Below are 24,389 nucleotides of genomic sequence, written 5' to 3' on the forward strand. Positions count from 1 at the left end.
CTGCATCCCCTTACACAGCACCAGGACCCCTTGAACCCCCATTCCGCTGCACCAGCACCCCCGTGCACCCCCATATTCGGGACGGGAACCCTCCCAAATCCTCCGTTGTCAGGCACAGGTACCTCCCCCTGCACCCCCTTATCCAATACCCATGCCCCCCCCCGCACCCCCTTTCCCGCCACTCCCCCTCTCAGACACCCCAGCCCCCGCTTTCCCTTGACCCTGGCACACCCTGAACCCCTACTCCTGCCTTCCCCAGCCCCCACCCATCACCTTCCTCAACACCGGGGATCTGCCCGTGCACCCCCTTTCCTGGGCACAGGGACCCCCTGCACCCCCCACTGCCCTCACCCCCCTTCCCTTGACCTGGGACCCCCTGAACCTCCGTTCCTGGGCATGGGGACCGCCTGCACCCCCTTATCCGGGACTGGGACCCCTTCCTGGACCTCCTTCACACCCCTCTGGAACCCCCCGCACCCCTCCCCGCCCCTCCCGCCCTTCCCAGATCCCAGACCCGCCCTTTTCCTTCACCTTTGCACCCCCAGATCTCCCAAATTTCCGGGTGCCCCCAGTTCTCCACTCCGGGCGCTTCCTTAAGGGGGTCCCAGGGGTTCCCAGGTGGTTCTCAGAGGGCTCCAGGGCGGTCGCAGCGGGATCCAGAGGGATCCAGAGGGATTCTCTGCAATTCCCCCGTCCCCTCCCCGTCCCGCCCTCCTCGGTCCCTTTCGCTTCCGCGTCCCAACCTGCGAGACCGAGATCTGCCTGGCGACCGGTGACGTCACTGACAGATCGGGCTGCCATTGGCGAACATGAAAATAGGGGGCCGAATGCTGCTGTGGGGGTTGGGCTGTGGGCGGGGTCGGAGGGGCTGTGGGCGGGGTCGGGGGGCTGTGGGCGGGGTCGCAGCGGAGCAGAGCCATGGCTGCAGCGCTGGGTCTGGGGCTGCTCTTGGGACTCCTGGGGGACCCAGGGGCAGCGACCAAAGGTGAGTGGGAACCCCGAAACCGGGAACCCTCTGAACTTCCATTACCGGACACCGGGGTCCACTTGAACCCAGAATTCCGGGAAGAGAATCCTCTGAACCCCCATTCCTGCGCAGGAAAAACCCCCTGAACCCCCATTCCTGGGCACAGGGACCCCCGTGAACGTTCATTTCCTGGCAGCGGGACCCCCCTGCACCCCCTTATCTGGCCCCGGGACCCACCGCATCTCCCACTTCTGGTTTGAACTCTGAATCGCTGCACGGGAAGCCCCTGAACCCCCATTCCTGGCGCCTGGGACCCCCCTGAATCTCCATTTCTGGAACTGGGATTCCCCTACACCTCTGTCAGTGCTCTGGGACCCCCCTGTCCCCCCTTTTCGGACATCCCGCATTTCCCAGACCCGAGACGCGCCCTTTTCCTTGACCTTTGGACTCCCCAGGTCTCCGAACTTTCCATGTGCCTCCCGTTTTCCACTCCCGTCCCTTCCCGAAAGGGGGTTCTAGAGGGTCCCAGGGGTCTCAGGGGTCTCGCAGGGGGCATCCAGAGGGATCCAGATGAACTCCCTGGAATTTCCCCTTTCCCCCGTCCCCTTCCCCCGCGTTCCCTCAGTCTCTTTCGCGTCTCTCAAGCTGCGTCCCCGGGATCCGCCCGCCTCTCCCAGCACCAGACCCCCCTTTCAGTGACCCAGGGACCCCCTGGAGCCCCATTCCTGCCTTTCCCAGCTCCCAGACCGCACTGCCCTCAACACCGGGGACCCCTGGACCCCCTTTGGTGGGCACAGGGACCCCCTGTATCCCCCTATGCCACCTCTCCCGGTCCCTTCCTTGAACCTTGAACCCTTCCCAGCTCTCCCAGTTTCACTCTCCAATCTTTGCGTCCTCCCAGTGTGTGTCCTGCTGGGGGAAGGGGGGTTCTTGGGGGTTCAGGAGTGTCCCAGGGGGAATTCTGGGCCCCGCGACCTCCCTGAATTTCAGTTCTGGGCACTGGAGCCTCCCTGTGCCCCCTTATCCAGTACCAATCTCCCTGCATCCCCTTTCCCATCCATCCTTCCTTCCCCAGTCCCCATTCCCCCCTTTTCCTTGTCTCTGACATCACCTGGACCCCATTCCTGTTTTTCTCAGCCCCCAGCCCCCCCTTTCCTCTGCTTCAAGGACCCCTGAGCCTCCCATTCCCAGGTCTCCCCACCTTGTGACCCCTTTCCTTGGCACTGGGGATCCCTGGACCCCCTTTCCTGGGCACAGGGATCCCCTGGAACCCCCATCCCACTTTTCCAGTCCCTGCCTCCCCCCCTTCCCATCCATAACACTGGAACCCCCTTGAGCCCCCATTTTTGGACACCAGGACCCCTTGCAGGCCCTTTCCTGTCCATCCCACCTCTCCCACCCTGCACACCCTTTCCTTGGCCCCAGGATCCCCAAACCCCTTCCCAGCTCTCCCAGTTCCCCTTTCATTGTTCCATGATCCCCTCAACCCCCCCCAAATCTCCATGCCCCCCAGTTCTCCACTCCATGCATCACCTGCACGTGGCGGTGTCAGAGCCCAGCCCAGGAATCCCCCAGTACATGGAAATTGGGTTTGTGGATGGGATCCCTTTCACACGCTACGACAATGAGCGGGGCCGGATGGAGCCACTGACAGAGTGGGTAAAGGATTCAGTTGATCCAGAATATTGGGATAGGGAGACCCAGATTGCTGTGGGGAACCAGCACATCAATGCCAGGAACCTGGAGACACTGCGGGAGCGGTACAACCAGAGCGGGGGTGAGTGGGGGGAGCTGTGGGGCTGGGATGGGGATCCATGGGTTGGGATGGGATCTATAGGTCATGGATGTGGATCCATGGGGTTCCAATTGGTTGAAATCCCAATTGGTTGGGATCCGTTAGGCTGGGATGGGATATCTTGTGATCCATTGATTGGGATGTGGATCCATGGGACTGGGATTGGATCCATGGAGCTGGGTTGGGATCCATGGGGTTGAGATGAGATCTGTGGGGCTGGGATGTGAATCCATGGGGCTAGGATGTGGATCCATGGGGCTCCAAGGGGCTGGGATGAGGCTCTGTGGGGCTGGGACACAATTCCATGGGTTTCTGTGGGTACAATCCCCCCAGGTCTCCACACCGTACAGTGGCTTTACCGCTGTGAACTCCTGTCCGATGGGAGCGTCCGTGGGTCCCGCCGGGAGGGCTACGATGGTTGGGATTTAATCTCCTTTGACCTGGGATTCGGGAGATTTGTGGCGGCTGACAGCGTTGGTGAGATCAGCAGGAGGTGCTGGGAACAGGATGGGACCGAGGCTGAGAGGTTGATGAATTACCTAAAACATGAATGCCCGGAATGGCTCCAGAGGCACGTCAGACACGGGCAGAAGGAACTGGAGCGCAAAGGTGGGAGCAGAATTCCTGTGGGATTTGGAATTTTGGAATGGAGGACTTGAGAACATGTCAATTCCTATGGGAATTCCATGGATAGATCTCACCTCCATCCCATTCCCATGGAATTCCATGGTCAGATTTCACTCCCATCCCATTTCCATGGAATTCCATGGTCAGATCTCCCCTCCACCCCATTCCAGTGGGAATTCTATGGTCAGATCTCCCCTCCATCCCATTCAAGTAGGAATTCCATGGTCAGATCTCACCCCAGACCCATTCCAGTGGGAATTCCATGGATGTCTATCACCATTATCCCATTCCAGAGCCCCCTGATGTCCACGTGTCCGGAAGAGAGGAACACAGGACGCTGATCCTGTCCTGCCACGCGTACGGATTCTACCCCAACACCATCGTAGTCAGCTGGATGAAGGGGGGTGAAACCTTGGATCAGGAGACGGAGTGGGGCGGGATCGTTCCCAACAGCGACGGCACCTTCCACACCTGGGCCAGGATCGAGGCGCTGCCGGAGGAGCGGGAGCAGTACCGGTGCAGGGTGGAGCATCCCGGAATGCCAGAGCCTGGGATCTTCGCTTGGGGTGAGGCTGGGAATGTGGGGATTGGGGATTTGGAATTCCCAAATGGGGATTCCCCTCACCCTCCTCACTATCTCGCATTTCCCAGAGCCGACATCTGACGGGAATCTCACTGTGGTGGTCGCTGTGTCCGTCATCGCTGCCATCCTCAATCTCATCGTCCTCATCGGATTCGGCGTCTGGAAGCTCCAATCCGGTAACACACGGGATGGGGGTTGGGAAGGGACATGGATCCACCCGGCACTGTTCTGGGAATCCTGTGCAACTGACACTGATCCCACTTTGTTTCCACAGGGAGGAGGGACAGGAATGGATACAACCCTGCAGCCGGTGAGTTCCAGTGGTGGATCCAGCTCTGGATCCCCTCTGTGCGGATCCCAGGATGGATCCTGAGGTTAATTCTGGTGTGTGATCTGTGCTGGAATCTCATGGATCTTCTCTTTCTGCAGGAAAAGTTGTGGGAACCAATGGCTTGAGCACAGGTATGGAGCAGGATCGGGGTGAGATTCCAGAGAGGAACTGGGGCAGGATGGACAGACTGGGATTGGGGAGGGATTTCTGATCAGAGCAGGGTCCAGAGTGGGATCAGGTGGAATTGTAGAGTGGGATTGGGGCTGGATTCTGAAGCGGGATCGGGAGGGATGGATGGAGCAGGATTGGTGTGGGAGGGATGGAGCAGGGTTGTGGCAGAGTGGATGGAGTGGGATTGGGTGGGATGGATGGAGCAGGATTGGAGCAGGATTGAGGTGGGATTGTGTGGGATTCTGGAGCATCTCCTGCTCTCCATGGACTCCAGCCAGGTCCATCCTGTGGAATGGGGACAGGGACAGGGTGACACCATGACCCTCTCTCATCCTGGCAGGAATCACTGCCTGAGTGATCCATGGAGCTGGATCTGGCCCCTTTCCTTTTCCCTGGAAAGCTGAGAGCTGCCAGCAGAGCTCATCCTGCTGCTCCCACCCACCCTACAGCTCTTGCTAACAGATCCATTTCCCATTTTCCAATGTTTTAAAAGCAAGAACAACAAATATTCACAATGTTTCACTTCTGGTGCAAAACTATCCTGCTTTGGGAAATAAATCCAGGTTCCCTCCTCCAGTGTCTGGTAGTTCACCTCTGTGAGCCAAGAATGGGAATGGGGTCACTGAAGCAGGGATGGGGACACCAGGAGCAGGATGGGAACACCAGGAGCAGGATGGGAACACCAGGAGCAGGATGGGGAGATCAGGAGCTGGACTGCAACACTAGGAGCAGCCACACCAGCTCCATCACCCAGGATTAATTTCCCGCTCTGTGTCCCATGTCTGAGGTGTCCCCAGGAGGGTTTGGCCACATTGGGCTCCTGGAGGGACAGTCAGATGGGGGGAGGGGTCAGGCCAGGCCTTGTTGTCCCCAGAGGTCCTTGAGTGTCCCAAAATCAGGGCTCAGGATCTCAGAGAGATTCCCTGGCCATGACCACGGCCATGACACGAGCATGAGATGGCCGTGAGAATGACCATGAGTGACACAACCCTGAGATGACCATGACCTTGGGATGACCGTGACTGTGACCATGACCATAACACAATCACAACCCTGACCATGAAATGATTTGGACCAAGAGATGACTGTGGCTTGGCCATGGCACAACTGTGGCCTTGAGGTGACCCTGACGTGATGGTGGCCATGAGATTACCATGAAGTGACAATGACATGATCATGAGATGACCATTACAGTGACATAACCCTGAGCATGAGATGATGGTGATCAGGAAATGACCATGACCATCACTATGAGATGGCCATGACCGTAAGATGACCATAAGATGATTATGACAATGGGATGACCATGAGATGACCATGACACCACCATGGCCATGAAATTATGAAGGCTTTGAGATGACCATCACTATGACTATGACACGATCTTGACCAAAAGGTGACCATGAGATGACCACAATCGTCTCACACAATGGCCATGTGGTGATCACGACCATGAAATGATCATGACGCAGCCATGGCTGTGAGACAGTTGTGACCATGAGGTGACTGTGAGATGACCATGAGATGATCATGACCATAAGGTGATGGTGATGACCATAACTGTGGGGAATAAGCCTTACAGAATAAGGACCTTTCCCACCTTTGTTCAATCCTGTTCACTTCTGTTCACCAAAAGGCATTCTGGGGAGGTTCAGCTGTGGGTCGATGGCCAGAGAGTTGGTGGTTGGTGGTTGCCTCATGTGTGAGGCAGGGATTGGCTGAGGAGATGCGTGGACACCACATGATCAGAGAGCTGATTGGGTAAAGGGACACATCAATAACAACACTGCAATGGCAGGCAGAAAAACGCGTGCTTATTTTGGTTAAGTTTGGAGCAAGTTTTAAGTATAAAAAACCTCAGTTGGTTACAATAAAGGAACTTCTTTGGAACAAGCAAGGAGGTCCATGTGTCCTTGTTCCCCATTGCTGTGCATGACCATGAAATGACCATGACCATGATTGTGATCATGACATGACCATGATGATTGTGGCCATGAGTTGACCATGAGATGATCTTCGTATGACCATGACCATGTGAGGACCATGACTGTGACCATGTCCATGATATGATCATGACCGTGAGAGGACTGTGACCGTCGGATGACCATGACATAGCCATGAGCATGAGATCATGACCATGAGAGGACCATGACCTTGAGGTGATCAGGGGATGACCATGAACATGAGATGATGGTGCTGAGGAAATGACCATGACCATGACATGGCTATGACCATGAGTCGACCATGAGATGACCATGATCATTTAATGACCGTGAGCATTTCATGACCATGACACAGCTATGAAGTGATCAAGGTCATGAGATGACCATGATTTGACCATGGCCATGGGGTCATAAAGACCACGAGATGAGCAAGAGATAACCATGGCCATGAGACAACATATAACAATGAGACAACCATGACCATGAGATGATTGTGACCAAGAGATGACAATGATATGACCACAACACAACCATGGCCATGAGACAACATATGACAATGAGACAACCATGACCATGAGATGATTGTGACCAAGAGATGACAATGATATGACCACAACACAACCATGGCCATGAGACCACTGTGACCATGAGGTGATTCTGAGATGACAGTGAGATGACCATGACTGTGAGGTGACCATGATGTGACCATGTGATGACCCTGGCCATGTGGTGGCCATGACCATGAGATAACCATGGCAGGACTATGAATATGAGATGACCAAAACAGAACCATGGCCATGACATCACCATGACATGACCTTGGCTGTGAAACAATAGTGACCATGAGGTGAGTGTGAGATGACCATGAGAAAACCATGACCATGAGATGATGCTGATCAGGAAATGGCTGTGACCTTGAGATTATCATGACCATGACACAACCACAGCCATGAGATGACCATGATATGACTGTCGCCATGAGCTGACCACGAGATGATCATGAGATGACCGTGACCATACAATGACTTTTGACTATGACTATGACATGGCCATGGTTATGAGATGACCATTCTAATGAGATGACCATGAATGTGAGATTACTGTGCGCATGTGATGACTGTGACCAAGAGATGACCAAGAGATGACCATGCTCGTAAGATCATCGTGATCTATTTGCAAATAAAGATGAGTTGGTGGGAGATGTGGTAGTTGGAGGCCACTTGGGGCATAGTGATCATGGAATGATAAAATTCTCAATATTTGGTGAAGTCAAGAGGAGCATTAATAAGACTTTTACACTGGACTTTGGGGGGGCAGACTTTGGCCTATTCAGGAGACTTATTGAGAGAGTTCCTTGGGAAGCAGTCCTTATAAACAAAGGAGTTCAGGAAGGGTAGGCATGCTTCAAAATGGAGATCTTGAGGGCACAGGAACAGACTGTCCCTGTGTGCCAAAAGATGAGTAGAGGAGGCAACGTCCAGCCTGGATAGGCAAGGAGGTTTTGGAGGAACTCAGGAATAAAAAAAGGATGTATTATCTTTGGAAGGAGAGTCAGGTCTCTCAGGAAATATTTAAGGGGGCTGCTAGAGCATGCAGGAAAAAAAATAGGGAGGCTAAAGCTCAGTTTGAAATTAAAATTGCGACTTTTGTAAAGGATAACAAAAACTGTTTATATATATATATATATATATATATATATATATATATATATATATATATTAATGGTGAAAGGAAGAGTAAGACCAACCTTTGTTCTTTACTGGATGAGGGAGAGAACTTAATAACTGCAAATGAAGAGAAGGAAGAGGTGCCTAACACACTTTCTTTGTCTCAGTTTTTAGTGAAAAGACTTGCCTTCAAGGACAACTGTGCTCTTGGGCTGCTCAGTGGTGTCAGGGAGCAGAGTGTATCCCCCATTATCCAAGAGGAGGCAGTCAGAGAACTGCTGAGCCACTTGGATATTCATAAATCCATGGGACCAGATGGGATCCATCCCAGGGTGATGAGGGAGCTGGCAGATGAGCTTGTGAAGCTGTTCTCTATCATTTACCAGCAGTCCTGGCTCACTGGTGAGGTTCCAGATGACTGGAAGCTGGCCAATGTGACACCCATTCACAAAAAGGGTGGGATGGAGGATCCTGGTAATTTTAGGCCAGTCAGTCTGACCTCAGTACCAGGTAAGGTTATGGAATAGTTCATACTGAGTGTCATCACACAGAACTCACAGGATGGCCAGGGTATCAGACCCAGCCAGCAGGGGTTTAGGAGGGGTAGGTCATGTTTGACCAACCTGATCTCTTTTTATGACCAGGTGGCCCTCCTGGTGGCTGTGGATGTTGTGTACCTGGACTTCAGCAAGGCCTTTGACACTGTCTCCCACAGCACACTCCTGGAAAAGCTGCAGCCCATGGCTGGGACAGGAGCACTCTGTTCTGGGTTAGGAATTGGCTGGATGGCTGGGCCCAGAGAGTGGTGGTGAACAGTGCTGCATCCAGCTGGCAGCCAGTCACCAGTGGTGTACCTCAGGGGTCTGTGCTGGGACCAGTTCTGTTTAATATCGTTATTGATGACATGGATGAAGGGATTGAGTCTTTCATTAGTAAGTTTGCAGATGACACTAAACTGGGAGTGTGTGTCCATCTGTTGGAAGGTGGGAGGGCTCTGCAGACAGACTTGAAACAGTTGAATAGATGGGCAGAGTCTAACAGGATGAAGTTTAATAAATCCAAGTGCCCAGTCCTGCATTTTGGCCACAATAACCCTCTGCAGTGCTATAGGCTGGGGATGGTGTGGCTGGACAGTGCCCAGGCACAAAGGGACCTGGGGGTGCTGGTCAACAGCCAGCTGAACATGAGCCAGCAGAGTGCCCTGGTGGCCAAGAAGGCCAAGGGCTCCTGGCCTGTATCAGGAATGGTGTGGCCAGCAGAACTAGGGAGGCCATCCTTCCCCTGTACTCAGCACTGGTGAGGCAACACCTTGAGTGCTGTGTCCAGTTCTGGACCCCTCAGTTTAGGAAGGACATTGAGACACTTGAGTGCGTCCAGAGGAGGCAACGAGGCTGGTGAGAGGCTTGGAACACAAGCCCTGTGAGGAACAACTGATGGAGCTGGGGTTGTTTAGCCTGGAGAACAGGAGACTCAGGGATGACCTTATCACTCTCTACAGCTCCCTGAATAAGGTGATTGTAGTCAGGTGGGGTTGGTCTCTTTCTCCAGTCAGCACTGACAGAATCAGAGGACACAGTCTCAAGCTGCGTCAAGGGAAATATAGGTTGGATATTAGGAAAAGGTTTCTTACAGAAAGGGTGATAAAGTTCAGGAATGGCCTGCCTGGGGAGGTGGTGGAGTCACCATTCCTGGATGTGTTCAAGAAAAGACTGGATATGGCACTCAGTGCCATGGTTTAGTTGAGGTGTTGGGGCATGGGTTGGACTCAGTGATCTTTAAGGTCTCTTCCAACCTTGTGATTCTGTGAATTCTGTGACCATGAGATGGCCATGGGCTGACCATGATGTGATTGTGACCATGAGATGAGCATAACAATGAGATGACTGAGAGGATGCGTGATGACTGTCAGCAAATGACTGTGACCATGTGATGGCCATGACTGTGATCATTAGATAACCACATCCATGACCCAACCATAGCCCAGAGATGATCATGACAAGATTGTGGCAAATGAGTTGAACATGAGATGATCATAAAATGACTATGACAATGCAATGATCATGACCGTGACCATGACACAACCATGACCATGTGATGACCATTACAATGAGATGACCATGAGCATGTGATGATTGTGACCACCAAGAGATGATCACAACACACCATGGCTATGTGTGATCATGATCATGACATGACTGTGAGATGACCATTATAGTGAGATATCCACGAAAATAAGATGATGGTCATCAGGAAGTGGTCACCAGGAAATGACCATCACCCTGAGATGGCCATGAGATGACCATGCCCATGACACAGCCATGATCATAAGATGACCATTACAGTCAGATGACCGTGAATGTGACCATGACAGAACCATGACCATGAGATGACCATGAACATGAGATGATTGTGACCAAGACATGACCACAATACAACCATGGCCATGTGGTGATCAAGACCATAAGAATGATGCCTTAAGTTTTAACTTTCATATTTTCCATATTCTGTACTGTGCTAGTATATAACTCTGAACTTCATATAAAGTGTTAGCAAGTTCTCTTGTGAGTCAAAGCGGAGTTGGGGGGGGACACAAACCCACCCCTATAATCAGCAGAGCAGGGACGGAGCGGGGGTCCCGGCTGGGATGGAGCCCACGGGGAGGGGCTGCGGCCGCCGGCGGCTCAGGAGCTCTGTGGGCAAAGAAAAGGGGATGACACCGGGCTGGGGGGCCCCGGGGGGAGCGCACACACCCAGGGGGATGGGAGGACATGACCCTCGGGACCCCCCCTCACCTTCTTGCACAGGTGGAAGCCGAGCGCCAGGAAGACGAAGCCAACACGGAGTTCCTAATCCCTGTCAGCATCTTGCTGCGGGCAGCTCCGGCGGCAACTCTGCGGGGTCCCATGGGCTCGGTTTTGGGGTTCCACCCTCCCCTTTTCACCACTTTCCCACTGTCTCCCACCCCTAACTCACCTCCCCCCACCCCTCAGCCCATCCCGCTCTCCCTTTGGGGGGTCCCCTCCTCCTCCCCCTCCATTCCGGGCTCCCCCCTTCGCCCCCTTTTCCCGCTTCTCCCTCCCGTCCCAGCGCCTCCCGCCCCCCGCTCACGCGAGAGCTCCGCGCCCGCAGCCGGGGGGGGCTCCCAGCACCACCAGTGCCACCAGCAGGGCCCCAGCTGCCGCCCCTCGCCCCATGGCCGGGGCCGGGCAGGGAGCAGCAGCCCCAAAGCAGCCGCGCTGCGCTGGGAGCGCCAGTCCGGAGCAGGGCGGGCTCGGCAGCGCCGCGCGCTCTCATTGGCTGCCGCCACTTTTGGGGTCCCGATCTCAGAGACTCCGCCACACAACTGATGATTCTTCAACCCGCTCTCATTGGCTGCGGCGCGTTTTGGCTGTGTTTTGATTGGCTGAGGGGTTCCCGGGACGCTGCAGCCCCGGACTGGGGGTTTTTGGGGAGGTGGGGGGGGAACCTTGGGGCGCTGGGCAGGTGGGAGCTCAGGTGAGCCCAGCAATGCGTGCCCAGGTGCGCGGCATCTCAGGGCTGCCCGTGGCGAGCGGTGACGCTGGCCCGATGCCAGGCACCCCCAGAGCCGCTCTGTCCCTGCCCCCGCCGCCGCACAGGGACAGAAAATGGAACCGAGGGTTCCTGCGTGAGGACAAGGACTGGGAGAGATCCCTCAGCAAATCCTGCACGGGCACAACAGACCCGGCCTGGGCACACGGAGGGAATTTATTACCAAATCACGGCAGGACAAGGAGAAGGGAAAGAAATCTCTCCAACACCTTCCCCCTGCCCAACACGGATCAGCCAGAACAGGGGTCACCAGGGCTCTGCCCAACGAGGGTCCCTGGGGATCATCCAGCCACGATCCTCCCATGGGGGATGGAGCTGGAGCAGCGCACGAAGCTCTTCCCACACTCGGGACACTCGCAGGGCCTCTCCCTGGTGTGGAAGTGCTGGTGAGTGACAATCTCTGAATCCCACCTGAAGCTCTTCTGACATTCCAAGCACTCCTAGGGCCCTTCCCCAGTGTGGATCTTGTGGTGCTTGCTGAGGTCGGAGGTCCCACTGAAGCTCTTCCCACATTCCCCAAACTCACAGAGCCTCTCCCCAGTGTGGATGCTCAGGTGTTCCATCAGGGTGGAGCTGTAGCTGAAAACCTTCCCAGATTCCAAGCACTTGTGGGGCTTCTCCCTACCATGAGGCTTCTCCACCAGCTCTCAGCTCTGGCTGCATCTCTGGCCACCTTCTTGGCTCAGGGCGGCTCTTTCCTCCTCACACCTCCCTGGGCTGGGTTTGCAGCCCCTCCTCCTGAGGGATCTCTGGGGCTTTTCCTCCTCCTCCATCTATCCACAGCTTGAGAATGACAAACACTGATTTGGGGGAAAGGTGGAAGTGCCTTGGAGTAGAGGCTCCTCCTGGCCCGGTCCATCTCTGGAACTCAGCAGGAGTCTTGTGCCCATGAAAATTTCCACAATATCAAGACTCAGCCCAATGGTTCCAGGGGTTCCCCCTTCTCCAGTGTCCTGCTTAGGGATGATCCAGGGGCTTTTGGGGGTCCATGGGGCCCTTCTGCCCTGATGCTCTACTTTGAGATTCCAGGGATCCCAGGGATCCCTCCTCTCCAGGCCCTCCCTTTCCAGTCTGCTGGGGTCCCCCAGCTCTGGGATCTCCCCTCTCTGCTCTCCCCAATCTGGGGATCCCAGGGGTTCCCCTCCTCTGCTCTCCCGGGGGTCCCCAGGACCAATGTCCTCCCCTGGGCAATGGCCACGTGGGCCCCCAAAGATCCCCCAAGGGGCTCAGCTTTGGGCTCCTGCAAGATCCAAACCTACACACACAGAGAAAAAAACCTCCCAGGGACACCAGATGATAGTTGGGGTCAATTCCACAATCTGTGAGCTCCACACACACAGCAATAAAAAACCCTCTCAGGGACCACCCGATGGATTTGGGACGAGCTTCCCCTCCCCGCTCACCTGCAGGACGAGGAAGGGGTGATGGTTCCGCGGCCACAGGGGGCACTGGAACCTCCTGTTCCTGCTCCTCCTGTTCCTGCTCCTCCTTTTCCTCTCTCCCTCCTCCTCCTCCTCCTTCCTAACCCCACCTCCTCCCCAGTTCCTGCCTTCTGTGTATTTAGAGTGGAGAACCTTGCTTGCATTTAGAACCAGAACAAAGATCCCAGATGGAACAAGGTTTGATACTTTTAGTCAGAAGTATCAGTGACTAAAGGTCACGTTTCCTTTGGTTTGGTGCGTCCTTGTTCCTCCTCAGTGTTCAGGGTGAGTTATGGGGTCTTCTTGTTTGCTGCATTTTCCGAGTTCCTCTTGCACCCTTTGGGCCATAGGCTGTGCCCTGGGAGGGTCCTTTGTGCTCCTTTGTGACACAGGAGAACCTTCCAGGCGGTTTCTGCGTGAGCTGCTGCTGGGATGTCACAGGAACAGCGCCACGTCCCCGTGGTGTTCCCGTTGCTGTGGGACACGGAGGCCTCAGTGCCCAGAGTGGCTCTGGGCTCGTTGCTGGAGGATCCTCCTGCCCGAGGCATTCTCAGCAGCCAGGCCAGCCCTGACGGGTGTCCTTCTGTGCTTGCAGGGCTACAGGCTGCAGACGTGTGCAGCGCAGCCAAAATGCTCCAGCACGTGGCTGCTGCAGTTTGCACTCTGTACTCTGTGGCTTATTCGGGGTATTTTTTAACCCACTTGGCACGTAAGTAGAGGTTTTCCCTCGGTGCAGCATCTGTGGCTTTGGGCTTGCTGTGTGCTTTCTGTTCTTCCTCTGGAGCTGCGTTGACTTTGGAACCAAATTGCCATGAAGACACCATTGCTTTGGGAGAGCTCCTGCCAGCAGCTGCAGCTGAAAAAGGGGGTGTCTGCAGCCAGCAGGGCGTGCACAGCATCTGCAATGAGCCCTGGGGGGTTCTGTCCCCTCAAGCAGGGAGTCTGTGCCAGCAGAGCCTGGAACTCCCTCCCTTTGCTGCTCCAGCCAAGAACTGACCCAGCCCAGTATTTTGTGCTGCTCTCTTGCTTGCTGTGGGAAGGGACTGTGGCTCCTGGAGGGATGCTGTGAAAGCAAAATGCTCTCTCGGGGTTGCCTTGCTCCGTGGCATTTCCCACCACAGGCAGTTTTTCTCCTAACAGCATCTGGTTCATGTTCCCTCTCCCATTGCAGGGCACCTCATGTCTACATTCCGAACAGCTCCTCCTTCGGTGAGTGGGAAAGGAACCTTTGGTGTTTGGAATTGTGCAGCAAGGTGTGAGCTCAGCCTGTGGCAGCCGAGTGCCAGCCTGGGAGGCTGAAGGAAAGTTCCTGTCAGTGTCTTTGCAGCAGCAGCAGCAAAGGAATTCCCATCAGTTTTCTCCTTTTCTGCTGAAGAGCTTTTGAAGAGCTGCAGGTCTGGTTTTGCAGGCAGAGGATTGCTTGCTGGCTTTAGCCATGGTGGAATATCGAATTCCCAACAATAAGGGGCAATGTCAACTTTAGCCCATTGTTAGTTGGAACAGCTCCAAACCCATTTTCTGCTTAGTGCAGCTGGATGTGCAGCTGAGGATAAATAAGGTGATAACTGAGACAGAACTTCCTGTCCCTCACGCTGCCGTCTGTCCACAGGGCACAAAAGCAGCACCAGCACCTCCTGGGGCTCCCTCTGCTTCCAAAGAGGAGGCCAAAGAGGAGGAAGACAGCAGTGAGCTTCCCGCTGCTCTGGGGTACGATGGTGAACTTCCCTCAGTGCCGGGAGATGACAGTGAACTTCCCACTGCTCTGGGAGACGAGGGCGAACATCCCGCGGTGTGGGAATGCAACGGCGAGGCTCCCGCGGTGTGGGACAAGGACAGGGGACATCTCCCGGTGTGGGACGAGTACGGTGGATGTGCCCTGGAGTGGGACCAGAATGGCCAAGCTCCCACGGAGTGGGAGGAGGACAACGGACAATTCGCAGTGTGGGATGAGGATGGAGGACATCTCCCGGAGTGGGATGAGGATGGAGGACATCTCCCGGTGTGGAATGAGGATGGAGGACATCTCCCAGTGTGGGATGAGGACAACGGACATCTCCCGGAGTGGGATGAGGATGGAGGACATCTCCTGGAGAGGAATGAGGATGGAGGACATCTCCTGGTGTGGAATAAGGATGGAGGACATCTCCCAGTGTGGAACAAGGACAACAGACAACGTGCAGTGTGGGATGAGGATGGAGGACATCTCCCGGAGTGGGATGAGGATGGAGGACATCTCCCATCGCCCATCCTCCTCCCACAGGATGGAGGACATCCTGTGTCTTGGGAAGAGGAGAGTGAACATCTCCCAGCATGGGAAGTGGACAGTGACCATCCCCTGGCTTGGAAAGATGATGGCGAACCTGCAGTATTTTGGGAAGAGGATGGAGAAGCTGCAGCATTTTGGGAAGAGGCTGGAGAACCTCCCTCTGCTTGGGAAGAGGACAATGAAGCTCCCTCTACTGTGGGATCCTGGGCTGAACATTCTGACAGCAGCACAGTCCTGCAGCCAGAGGGGAGAGGGGAGTGGTGCCTGATGCAGCTGAGTACGTCTGCTCTGTTCCTGGGTGCCCGAGCAGGTGCTGTGTGTGTGTCTGGGCATCAGCTGCACCCAGGGTTGCTCTGCAGCTGAATGTCACAGAGCCATTAATTGTCCTTCCCCAGCTGACACCAAGGGGCTCACGGCCCCAGGGAGTGGGGCTGGTTCTGGCTCTGCTGCAAGGCGGGCTCTCACTCTGGGAGGGAGCGTCTTCCACGTTTTTTCTTTCAGGGAACACCGTGAGCGAGGCGGAGCCTGGCCAGAAATACCTGGAGGTGGAGCAGATTGGCCAAGGGTAAGTGCACGGCAGCTGCTTCTGCACAGGCAGGGCTGGGTGTTGTGCTGGTGCAGGATCAAGTGAGAGGTCAGGAGAGCCCAAAGCACCTTCAGACACTTGGCTACCATCCTGCTGTCTCTCAGTCCTGATCAGAATTGATAACTGTGGTCAGAAGGCGCCGTCAAAGGCCCCTGAGGCTGGCAGTGTCCTGCCTGCAGCAAGGAGCAGGACCTGGAAGATCTTCTGTCCCTGGAACTGGATTGCCTAAAGAGCAACTCACCATCTGGTGACTGTCAGAAAACAGTTCTCAAGAATATTTCTTTCAAATATTTTGCTTCAAAAAATATCCACTGGTCAGGATTATCAACCTAATGGTTTAGAAACAGAAACCAGAGATGAACTAATAAGTGCTCTATTCTAGCACAGGTAGCAGACCCCATACATTCAGTAACAGACATAGAGCTGATGCACTCTGGGGTAAAATGCATCACCTGCCTGATGGCAGGGCCCTTGTGGATCCTGCAGGTCTTAGGCAGGAAATGAAAAAGGATGAAATGCATTCTTTTCCACTTCTTTAGACACCCATTTCTCACCTCAGGTTTTGAGCTAAAGCAGTTCAGGGTGGACATTTGGGATTTGCTCCAGCCCAATTCCTTCGTGTTGGGTCTCCGTTTCCTCTTGCACACCTTGCATGGCAGAGGGCTGGTGGCTGCTGTGCTGCTGTTGGAAGGGTCGATGCACCCAGGTGTTTGTGAATGCTGCAGGCAGCAGAGATCTCCTGTCTGGGCTGGCTTTCACTGCCAGGGCCTAAAGCGCTGCTTCTTTCTTCTCTGCTCTTTTGTCTCCAGGGCTTTCGGAACCGTTTACAAAGGACTCGACAGGGCCACTGGAGGAGAGGTCAGTGCCAACACGCCCAGCACGGCTGGCAGCTCTGCAGGGCTTTCCCCTCTGCTGGGAGCTGTGGCTGCAGCTCTGGGGGCCAGAAGAGCTTTCCTGCCCAGGCTGCTCCTCTGAAGGCAGAGCAGTGTCAGCCTGCAGAGCACAGCTGGGACAGACTTGGTCCTTCTCAAGTGCCAAAGGAATGGAAGGAGGGCAGCGATGTCTGTCAGTGAAGGACGTCCTGGCTTGGTCTTCATATCTAAAAGTGTGAATGCATCAGCTGCTGGAGACTGAGGTCCAGTTTATCTTCATCCCAGCCTCAGACAGGAACATTATTTAGCAGTTTTCCCATCCTGCCTTTTATCTTCAAAGGGACCCTCAAGGCCTAATTAGGGAGAGATCCTACTTGGGCTCAGTTTGGGGTTTTAGTCCTACTTCAGCTGTTCACAGAAGGAGAGGGAGAGAAATGAGAAGATGGATGTCAAAGCAAAGCTCTCTCCTAAATCCTGCAGTTGTGTTTGGGTCTGGTGTCAGTGACAGCCTGTGACAGGCATCACCTGAGCAATGGATGTGTGTGTTTGCTTTGTTGTGCAATCCCAAACAGAGCAGTTAGATCTGAAATCATGACCAAATCCCATAGAATTGCTAAAGGGGTCCTGGCTGTTTTGCTCTGTTTTTACAGAACCAGAATTACCTCCTGCTTGCAACATGTGATTGAATAATAATAATAATAATGAGAGTGTTGAGGCCATTTGAGGGGACTGTAGGTGCAGAGAATGTTGTTAGAGCTTTGAGGCTGACAGCTGAGGGACCATTTCTGCAGAGCTTGCAAGGCCAAATGTCTCTGGCCATGTGTTCTGTAAGCAGCCCCCAGCTGGCAGAGCAATGGGCCGTGGGAATGGCCCTTGCTGAGCTCTGGTGTCCCATCCCAAGGCAGTTGGGCCCAGCCTGGCTCCGTTGCTCCAAAAAGACTCGCTCCGTGTTTGCTGTGGCCTCCTGGCACAGACTCCTGCAGTTAAAGGCTGCAATGTCCCTTCAGGTGGCCATCAAGAAAATGAGTCTCAGAGGGCAGAACAGGGAACGAGCTGTGAATGAGATCCTGCTCCTGAAGGACAAGAAGAACCCCAACATTGTCAAATTTCTGGACAGGTGAGTGCTTCAGCTCTTATCCCATGCCCAGGCCCTGCATTAACCTTTCCTGGCATCTGGAGTCTGTAGCCTGTTTTGAAAATGCCTGACACAGCCACATCTTCCCAAAACAACAACCTGGCAGTTCACTCCCTCCATGTGCTTTGGTTGCTTTGCTTTGGTTTTTCCTTCAAGTTCCTCCCCGTTTGCTGTGTCTTCTAACAAGTGCTGATGAACCACAGCAGAAATTATTTCCCTTGGCTTCTTCTTCCCAGCCCTTTTCCATTGCTACAGATGCCAGGAAGACCAGGTTCTTCTTTCCAAAAATGCCTCATTTACCCATTTTTCACTGGCCTTGCCTGTTTCTGAAGGGACTTTCTGAAAGGTTTTCTGACTGCTTTTGTCCCAAGTGCTGCACAGCCTCCTCCCCTGGATAACCCTGGCAGTTGTGTTGCCTTGTTCTGCAGGGAATGGTGGAACTGATGAGTTCAGGTGCTGAACCAGCTGGGGCCAAGGGTTGTGGTTCCACATTGATCTGGGCTGTTGCTAAACTGCATTTTTCACCTGCTTGCCATCTCATTCCTCTCCTTTCTCACAGGTGTCTCCTTCTCCTTTAGACTGTGCAGATTCCATGGGCTGTGCAGCCTGGCAGGAATGTCTCTCCATCTGATTCTGTCCTCATTGATAATTGACCTGGAAACAAAACTCCACTCCAGGCTTTTCCATGGGGGAATTGAGCTCTGCACTTTAATTTCCATGCCATTGCTTTCCTCTTCCAGCTTCCTTGTTGATGGAGATGTCTGGCTGGTGATGCAATACATGGATGGAGGAACTTTGCAGGATGTTGTCAGACAGATACGCATGGCTGAAGGAGAGATGGCAGCTGTCAGTCGGGAGGTGAGGGATCCTGCTTGTCACTCCCATGGCTGGGACACGATGGTCCTTCCAAACCGGGCGTGAGAACAGGAGAGGCTCCGTGCTCAGGGCTTTGTTTCTGTGTTGTTTTTGTGAGCTGGAGAAGAAAGAGCCTCTGCAGTGAACGGCCTGCCAGCATCACTGCACTTCTACTCTGTTCTTGTTCTGTCTCCTGCTGTTGTGGTACTCTCTGTCGGGTTTGGATTTGATTTGCTGTTCTCAGCTTTGCCTTGAACCGTTTGCCTGGAGCTTGTGTGCACTGCACTCCTGGCCAGTCACAGCAAAGCTGCTGCTGGCAGAATTCTGAACTGTCCTTTCTTGTGTGATATATTCTGGCCATTGGTTTTTGCCCTCATGTTTCTTGTTCTCTCTCAGTGTCTGCAGGGCCTGGATTTCCTCCATTCCAACCGGGTGATCCACAGGGATCTGAAGAGCTCCAACATCCTCCTGGGCATGGACGGCTCTGTCAGGCTGGGTGGGTGTTCCTGGCCAGGCACAGCTCTCCCGGGCTGCGGGTGTGGGGCTGCTTCCCAGGGAGGGCCAGAGCCCCACAAGGGCTGCTGGGGGCACTGCCCGGCCCCTGCTGCCAGCTGAGAGCGGCTGTCCCTGCAGAGAGCTCAGGAGAGGAGCAGGGTGCCAGCAGTGCCTTTGCTCTGCCTATGGCCCTTCTTTGTGCTTGGTTTCTTCATTCCAGCTGCCTTTGACAGGGTTTGTTTCTGTTCTCAGCTGATTTTGGCCTCTGTGCTCAGCTCAGCCCTGAGCAGGACCAGTGCAGCTCCATGGTGGGCACTGCTCACTGGATGGCCCCAGAAGTTGTGACCAGATCTCCTTATGGCCCCAAGGTGGACATCTGGGCCTTTGGAATTGTGACCATCGAGATGGTGGAAGGAGAACCTCCTTACTTCAAGGAATCGGCGGCCATGGTAAGAGGCAAATTCTGCAGTGGCTGCAGAGGCCTGTGAGCACAGGGGGACCCTGCACTGGGAGCAGCAGCTGGAGGTTTCTACACATGGGGAAAAGAATTCCCAGAGGACTCCATCCTTAACACAGATGATTATTCTGCAGTCTCCAGCAAAAATCTGCTTTGGGATTTATGTTGTTGCAGCTCTTCTGGCTGTGAGGATGACCTGAAAATGTGAAGGAATGCAGTATCTCTAATGTTGCAAGAAAACCCCAAACCATCCCCAAATCCCACCCACAAATCCCAACAAGTTTTCTGAAGGAGTTTCTAAAAGAGGTTTTGCAAGATGATCACCCCCCTGATTCGTCTCACTGGGAAACTTGTCTAAAACCTGAAGATGATTGCTTAACATCCCATTTAGAGTCTAACATATTTCTTTCCTAGTCCAAGCTACTTTCTCTTTGTCACCAATCCTGAGCTTTCAGCAACACAAATCTCCTCTTTCTTGCCTGGCAGTTTTTGGGACGGGGCATCAGGAATGCATCTACTTGAGTGTCAGTGGCACTGCAGAGATGCACTTGATGTAAGAATCCTCTGAAATAACACAATATTTCTGACGGAGGTTCCAACGAACAAAGTCAGCCAATGAAACTGGCTCTCAAGGCGAGATCATTTGGATGTTGCAGTGGCTGTGGCAGCCCCAGGGTTTGGTTTTTTTGGCTGGCTTAGCAAAATGAGCTCTGAGCAGCATCTCTGGCAGGGAGGAAAGTGCCCCTGGAGCTGGGGCTGAGGCCCCGGGTGGATGTGAGCCCGTGTGGGTGTGAAGGGAGCCAGCAGAGCGCTGAGTTTGCTTTCCCTGCAGGCTCGCGCTCTGATCCGGCAGAACGGGACCCCGCAGCTGCAGGAGCCCCGGCGCCTGTCGGCTCTGCTGCGGGACTGCCTCGAGTGCAGCCTGGAGCCGGACGAGGAGCGGCGCTGGGCTGCCCAGGAGCTGCTGCAGGTGAGGGCCAGGGGCTGCAGGGGAAGCAGCAGCGCCAGGGAGGGGTTTTCTTGTGGGGCCCCCTCCGACAGTCTCCAGTCTGGCTGCGTTCCACACGCAGAGCAAGCAGAATCCTCGCCTGCTGTGGCTTGGCAGGCTCCTTTGGAGCTCATCTGGGCCTGGTGCCCCACAGCGAGCAGGGACATCTTCAAGCAGCTCAGGGGGCCCAGAGCCCTGCCTGACCTGAGCTTGGATGTTTCCAGGGAGGAGGCACCTCCCACATCTCTGGGCACCTTCTGTCAGTGTTTCCCCACTCCCCTGGTTAAAACACTCTTCCTTAGATCTAATCTGAGCCTGCTTCCCACTCCTGAGTTTCAAACCATTTCCCTTTGTCCTGTTGCAACAGAGCCTGTGAGGAACTTGACTCTGGAAAGTAACAGTTCATTTCTTTCCTTTTTATCCTTTTGGCAGCACCCATTTTTATCATCAGCCAAGCCTCTCTCCAGCCTGACACCTCTGATCACTGCAGCAAAGCAACTGAGGGAGCAGCGGAGGAGATGAAGCACTTGAGGGCAGCTTCTTGTTACAGTAGTTAGGTCAACTAGGTAGTTATGGTAGTTAGCACCGTTAGTTGGTTATGGTAGTTAGCACTGCTAGTTGGTTAGGGTAGTTAGGACAGCCTGTTTGTTATGGTTCTTATGACAGCCTGTTTGTTATGGCAGTTTTTTAAATAAAAACTCTTTTAAACCTCCACTGCCTTGCCGTGTCCCTTCCTTCTCCCGCTGTGCCTCAGCTGCCCGGAGCAATGTGAGGGGAGAGCGGGCCCAGCCTGGCCCAGAGCTGAGCCCCAGCAGAGCCCTGGCAGAGCCCAGAGCAGCCTCGGCCCCTGCAGAGTCAGCCTGGAAGGAGGCGCTTGGAGCCTTCTCGGCTGCACCCGGCTCTGGGTTACAAACTGGGTGTGCTGGAAAATGCCACCGGCTCTGCACGAGGGCAGAAGGGGCCCGGGGAAGGCCCAAGTGCTCCATGCAAGGGAAAAACCTGCCCTGGGTTTGTTATAAATAACTGGGTAGTGTTGGCTTTTGCTATTATGTATTGACTTCTGCAAAGTATTCTTAATTACAACAATCTTGATGCAGTACAGTTTGTAATCACTTTTAACTGCTTTTGCTATAGCATAATTTGTCAGGTTTTTGTGGCCAACGCCCTGGCCTTTGTGTAGCTCAATATCCTCAGAACATCATTTATGGATGATATTTTAATTTGCGAACAGTGTGAAAAACATGCATTATAGTTTTGGCTTTTGCAAAATATTAAAGTGGATGCCAGATGTTGTCCATTATACTGTTAACTTTTGCAGAAGTAGCTGTAGTTGTGAAATAATAACTAATGCTTTTATTTTTCTAACTAACTGACAATAATAACTCAGAGATGTTTGTGAAATAGCTAATGTTTATTTAAAGGACCTGTGGAAATGGCTAAAACCATCTGCATGGTCAGATAACATTTAAGGAAGGGATGTGATGAGGAGCCCTGCCACTGACCCTTCCACTGTCAATAACTGTCACCTGCTGAAACCACAGAACAGAGGCCATTGTGAGGGAGTGACACACAACCCTGAAAACAGCAATCCACGATTCCTGCACGTGCTCTAAAACGGCGAGTTGGGGGTCAAACCAACCTAAAGAATTCCTGGAACATGTAAACAAGTTAAAAGAAATGTTTGAATTACTATAATGATTATGAATATGTATTTGACCAATGTAGGGGGAAAAGGAGATAAGAAGAGTTGCTGTGGTTAACAGGTGTGCCTCAGGCCATCGCCAAGCACCAGTGCTGTTATTCATGTGTCTCTAGTTATCCCTTATTAAAATTCTAAAAATTCTAAAGCGTGAGGCTCCTTTCTCACAACACCCAAGGTACTCACCCCTTGTTGTTCTCCCAAGTCATGATCTGTCAATCATAAAGTTTGTCTGGATGGAGAAGAAAAGACTGCAAAGAAAAGGAAAATGCATTAGTGTGGAGGCCCATGGGCCTACCATTAGAGTTTAATCTCCCACTCGTGGAGGACTGGTCCCCAATAAGAGGAATAGATTTCAAGGTTACCCCATTGGCCTAATTACCCTAGTTCAACCCCTGTTACCCATCTCTGGTTAGTCCCTAGAATATTCTCCTCTCTCTGTCCCTCCATTTGCCCTAATTTACTGCATTCCTCTGCCCCTGTTAGCTAACCCGACCCTTAACCCCTCCTTTGCACCATTTTCCCCCATATCCATTGGACCCTGACCCTCAGCTCCACCCTCACTACCCCAGATAAAAACCCCCTGTGCCCTCAGCTTGCACCCTGTCTCTGTTCCTGGGCCCTGCTCAGCTCTGTGCCCTGCTCCTGTACCAATAAACCCAGTTTGCTGGGATCATACCCAGACCCATCCTGCCGACTTTGTCAGCTTTATAAAGCAGCCATGAGCTTCGGGCTCCGGAGTGCCGGACGCTCCAAGGGCCTCGGCAGCGCCAGGACACTCCAGGCTGGGACAGCCAGGCAGGGCAGGAGGAATCACTGCCCCTTTCCCCTGTCTGCTGCTCCATCTCCCAGCCCAGCATCGCTGCAGGACAGCCTCACTGCCAACGCCATCCTGCCAGAGATGGACTGGGGGGATCTCCTTCCCCTTCCCTCTGGCATGGAGGCAAATCCCATCTTCTCCTTGTCTGCCCTCCTTCTTCTCCTCATTCTGTCATACATCCATCCACGTTCCTTTCTCATCTCCTTCCTCCCTTGTTCCCTCTTGTTCCTTCCTCTCCTTCTGCCTTTTCCTTTTCCCTTCTCCATGTCTCTTCCACTCCTTGTCAGCCTGGGGAGCTGTGAAGAGGAAAAACCCTCCCTGTGCTGGGAAGGGTGTGGGGAATGTGAGGAGAGCTTCAGGTAGAGCTCAGCCTATTCGTGGTGACTCCAAAGACGGCGGTGTCGGATGCAGAGATCCGTGGGGATGCAGAGATCCCCCTGCAGATCCATGGGGATGCAGAGATCCCCCTGCAGCCCCCGGAGCAGCCACGCTGGAGCACGGTGATGCCTGAGAGGAGGCTGTGACCCCGCGGCCAGAGGGGCCCGCTGGAGCAGCCTGTCCTGGCAGGACTGACCCCGGGGCACAGTGACCCACGCTGCAGCACTTGGAGGGGGCTGTGCCCCGTGGGATGGACTCAGCTTGGAGAAGTTCCTGGAGAAGTCTCCGGTGGGAGAGAGCCCAGAGTGCAGCAGGGGAACGACTCCTGTCCCTGAGCAGAGGGAGAAGCCCCGGGGCATGAACTGAGCCCGGCCCCATTCCCTGTCTGCGGCACTGCCGGGGTAGGAGGCGCAGCTGGAAGGAGAGAGGCGTGGGGGAAAGCTGGATTTAAGGGTCTTCACTTACTTCTCATTATCCTGCTCTGAGTTTTTGAAGTTCTCTGTCAGAAATCTCTCCCCTCCCCCACTTATCCACAAAGGTTTTGAGCAGTTTTCCGTTTTTGAGGGAAATCAAAGCGATGCACTGCTGCTACTAATAAGGGGTAGGAGAAGTGAGGCTCCAGGGCTTCCCGCTGAGCCGGAGCCACCGGAGCCGCAGTGTCGGGAAAGCCGTGGCGGGAGAAGTTTGTTTGTGTTTTCAGCTCAATCCCCTCGGGCCCGGGCCCGTTCCAGGGCTGTTCCTCAGCTCCGGCTCTGCCGTCACG

The 24,389-nt window shown here is 54.0% G+C and overlaps 2 protein-coding genes and 2 long non-coding RNA genes across 4 annotated transcripts; 2 read left to right on the top strand and 2 right to left on the bottom strand.

Moving 5' to 3' along the window:
* The first annotated feature begins 900 nt into the window (after positions 1 to 900).
* LOC134432743 (class I histocompatibility antigen, F10 alpha chain-like) lies at positions 901 to 4,345 on the top strand. Its single transcript, XM_063181638.1, has 5 exons — positions 901 to 985; positions 2,481 to 2,744; positions 3,096 to 3,371; positions 3,683 to 3,955; positions 4,041 to 4,345. Exons 1-5 carry the CDS (start codon positions 919 to 921, stop codon positions 4,343 to 4,345), a joined length of 1,185 nt encoding a protein of 394 aa, XP_063037708.1. The 5' UTR covers positions 901 to 918.
* A 6,215-nt stretch (positions 4,346 to 10,560) lies between these two features.
* LOC134432837 (uncharacterized) lies at positions 10,561 to 13,129 on the bottom strand. The gene is made up of 3 exons (XR_010031402.1): positions 13,058 to 13,129; positions 10,877 to 10,975; positions 10,561 to 10,774 (listed from the first exon to the last, which is right to left on the bottom strand). It is a non-coding gene; the product is annotated as an uncharacterized LOC134432837 (long non-coding RNA).
* A 56-nt stretch (positions 13,130 to 13,185) lies between these two features.
* On the top strand, positions 13,186 to 19,772 carry LOC134432833 (serine/threonine-protein kinase PAK 3-like). The gene is made up of 10 exons (XM_063181739.1): positions 13,186 to 13,784; positions 14,247 to 14,284; positions 14,685 to 15,066; positions 15,346 to 15,651; positions 15,843 to 15,906; positions 16,737 to 16,785; positions 17,807 to 17,916; positions 18,675 to 18,792; positions 19,186 to 19,285; positions 19,537 to 19,772. The coding sequence occupies exons 1-10, from the start codon at positions 13,508 to 13,510 to the stop codon at positions 19,770 to 19,772; spliced, it is 1,680 nt and encodes a 559-aa protein (XP_063037809.1). The 5' UTR covers positions 13,186 to 13,507.
* A 33-nt stretch (positions 19,773 to 19,805) lies between these two features.
* LOC134432846 (uncharacterized) lies at positions 19,806 to 24,331 on the bottom strand. The gene is made up of 3 exons (XR_010031411.1): positions 24,092 to 24,331; positions 22,615 to 22,679; positions 19,806 to 19,937 (listed from the first exon to the last, which is right to left on the bottom strand). It is a non-coding gene; the product is annotated as an uncharacterized LOC134432846 (long non-coding RNA).
* Positions 24,332 to 24,389: the final 58 nt, after the last annotated feature.

This window comes from Melospiza melodia (genome assembly GCF_035770615.1).
Source record: "Melospiza melodia melodia isolate bMelMel2 chromosome 7 unlocalized genomic scaffold, bMelMel2.pri SUPER_7_unloc_1, whole genome shotgun sequence".
In the NCBI taxonomy this organism is placed as follows: Eukaryota; Metazoa; Chordata; class Aves; order Passeriformes; family Passerellidae; genus Melospiza; species Melospiza melodia.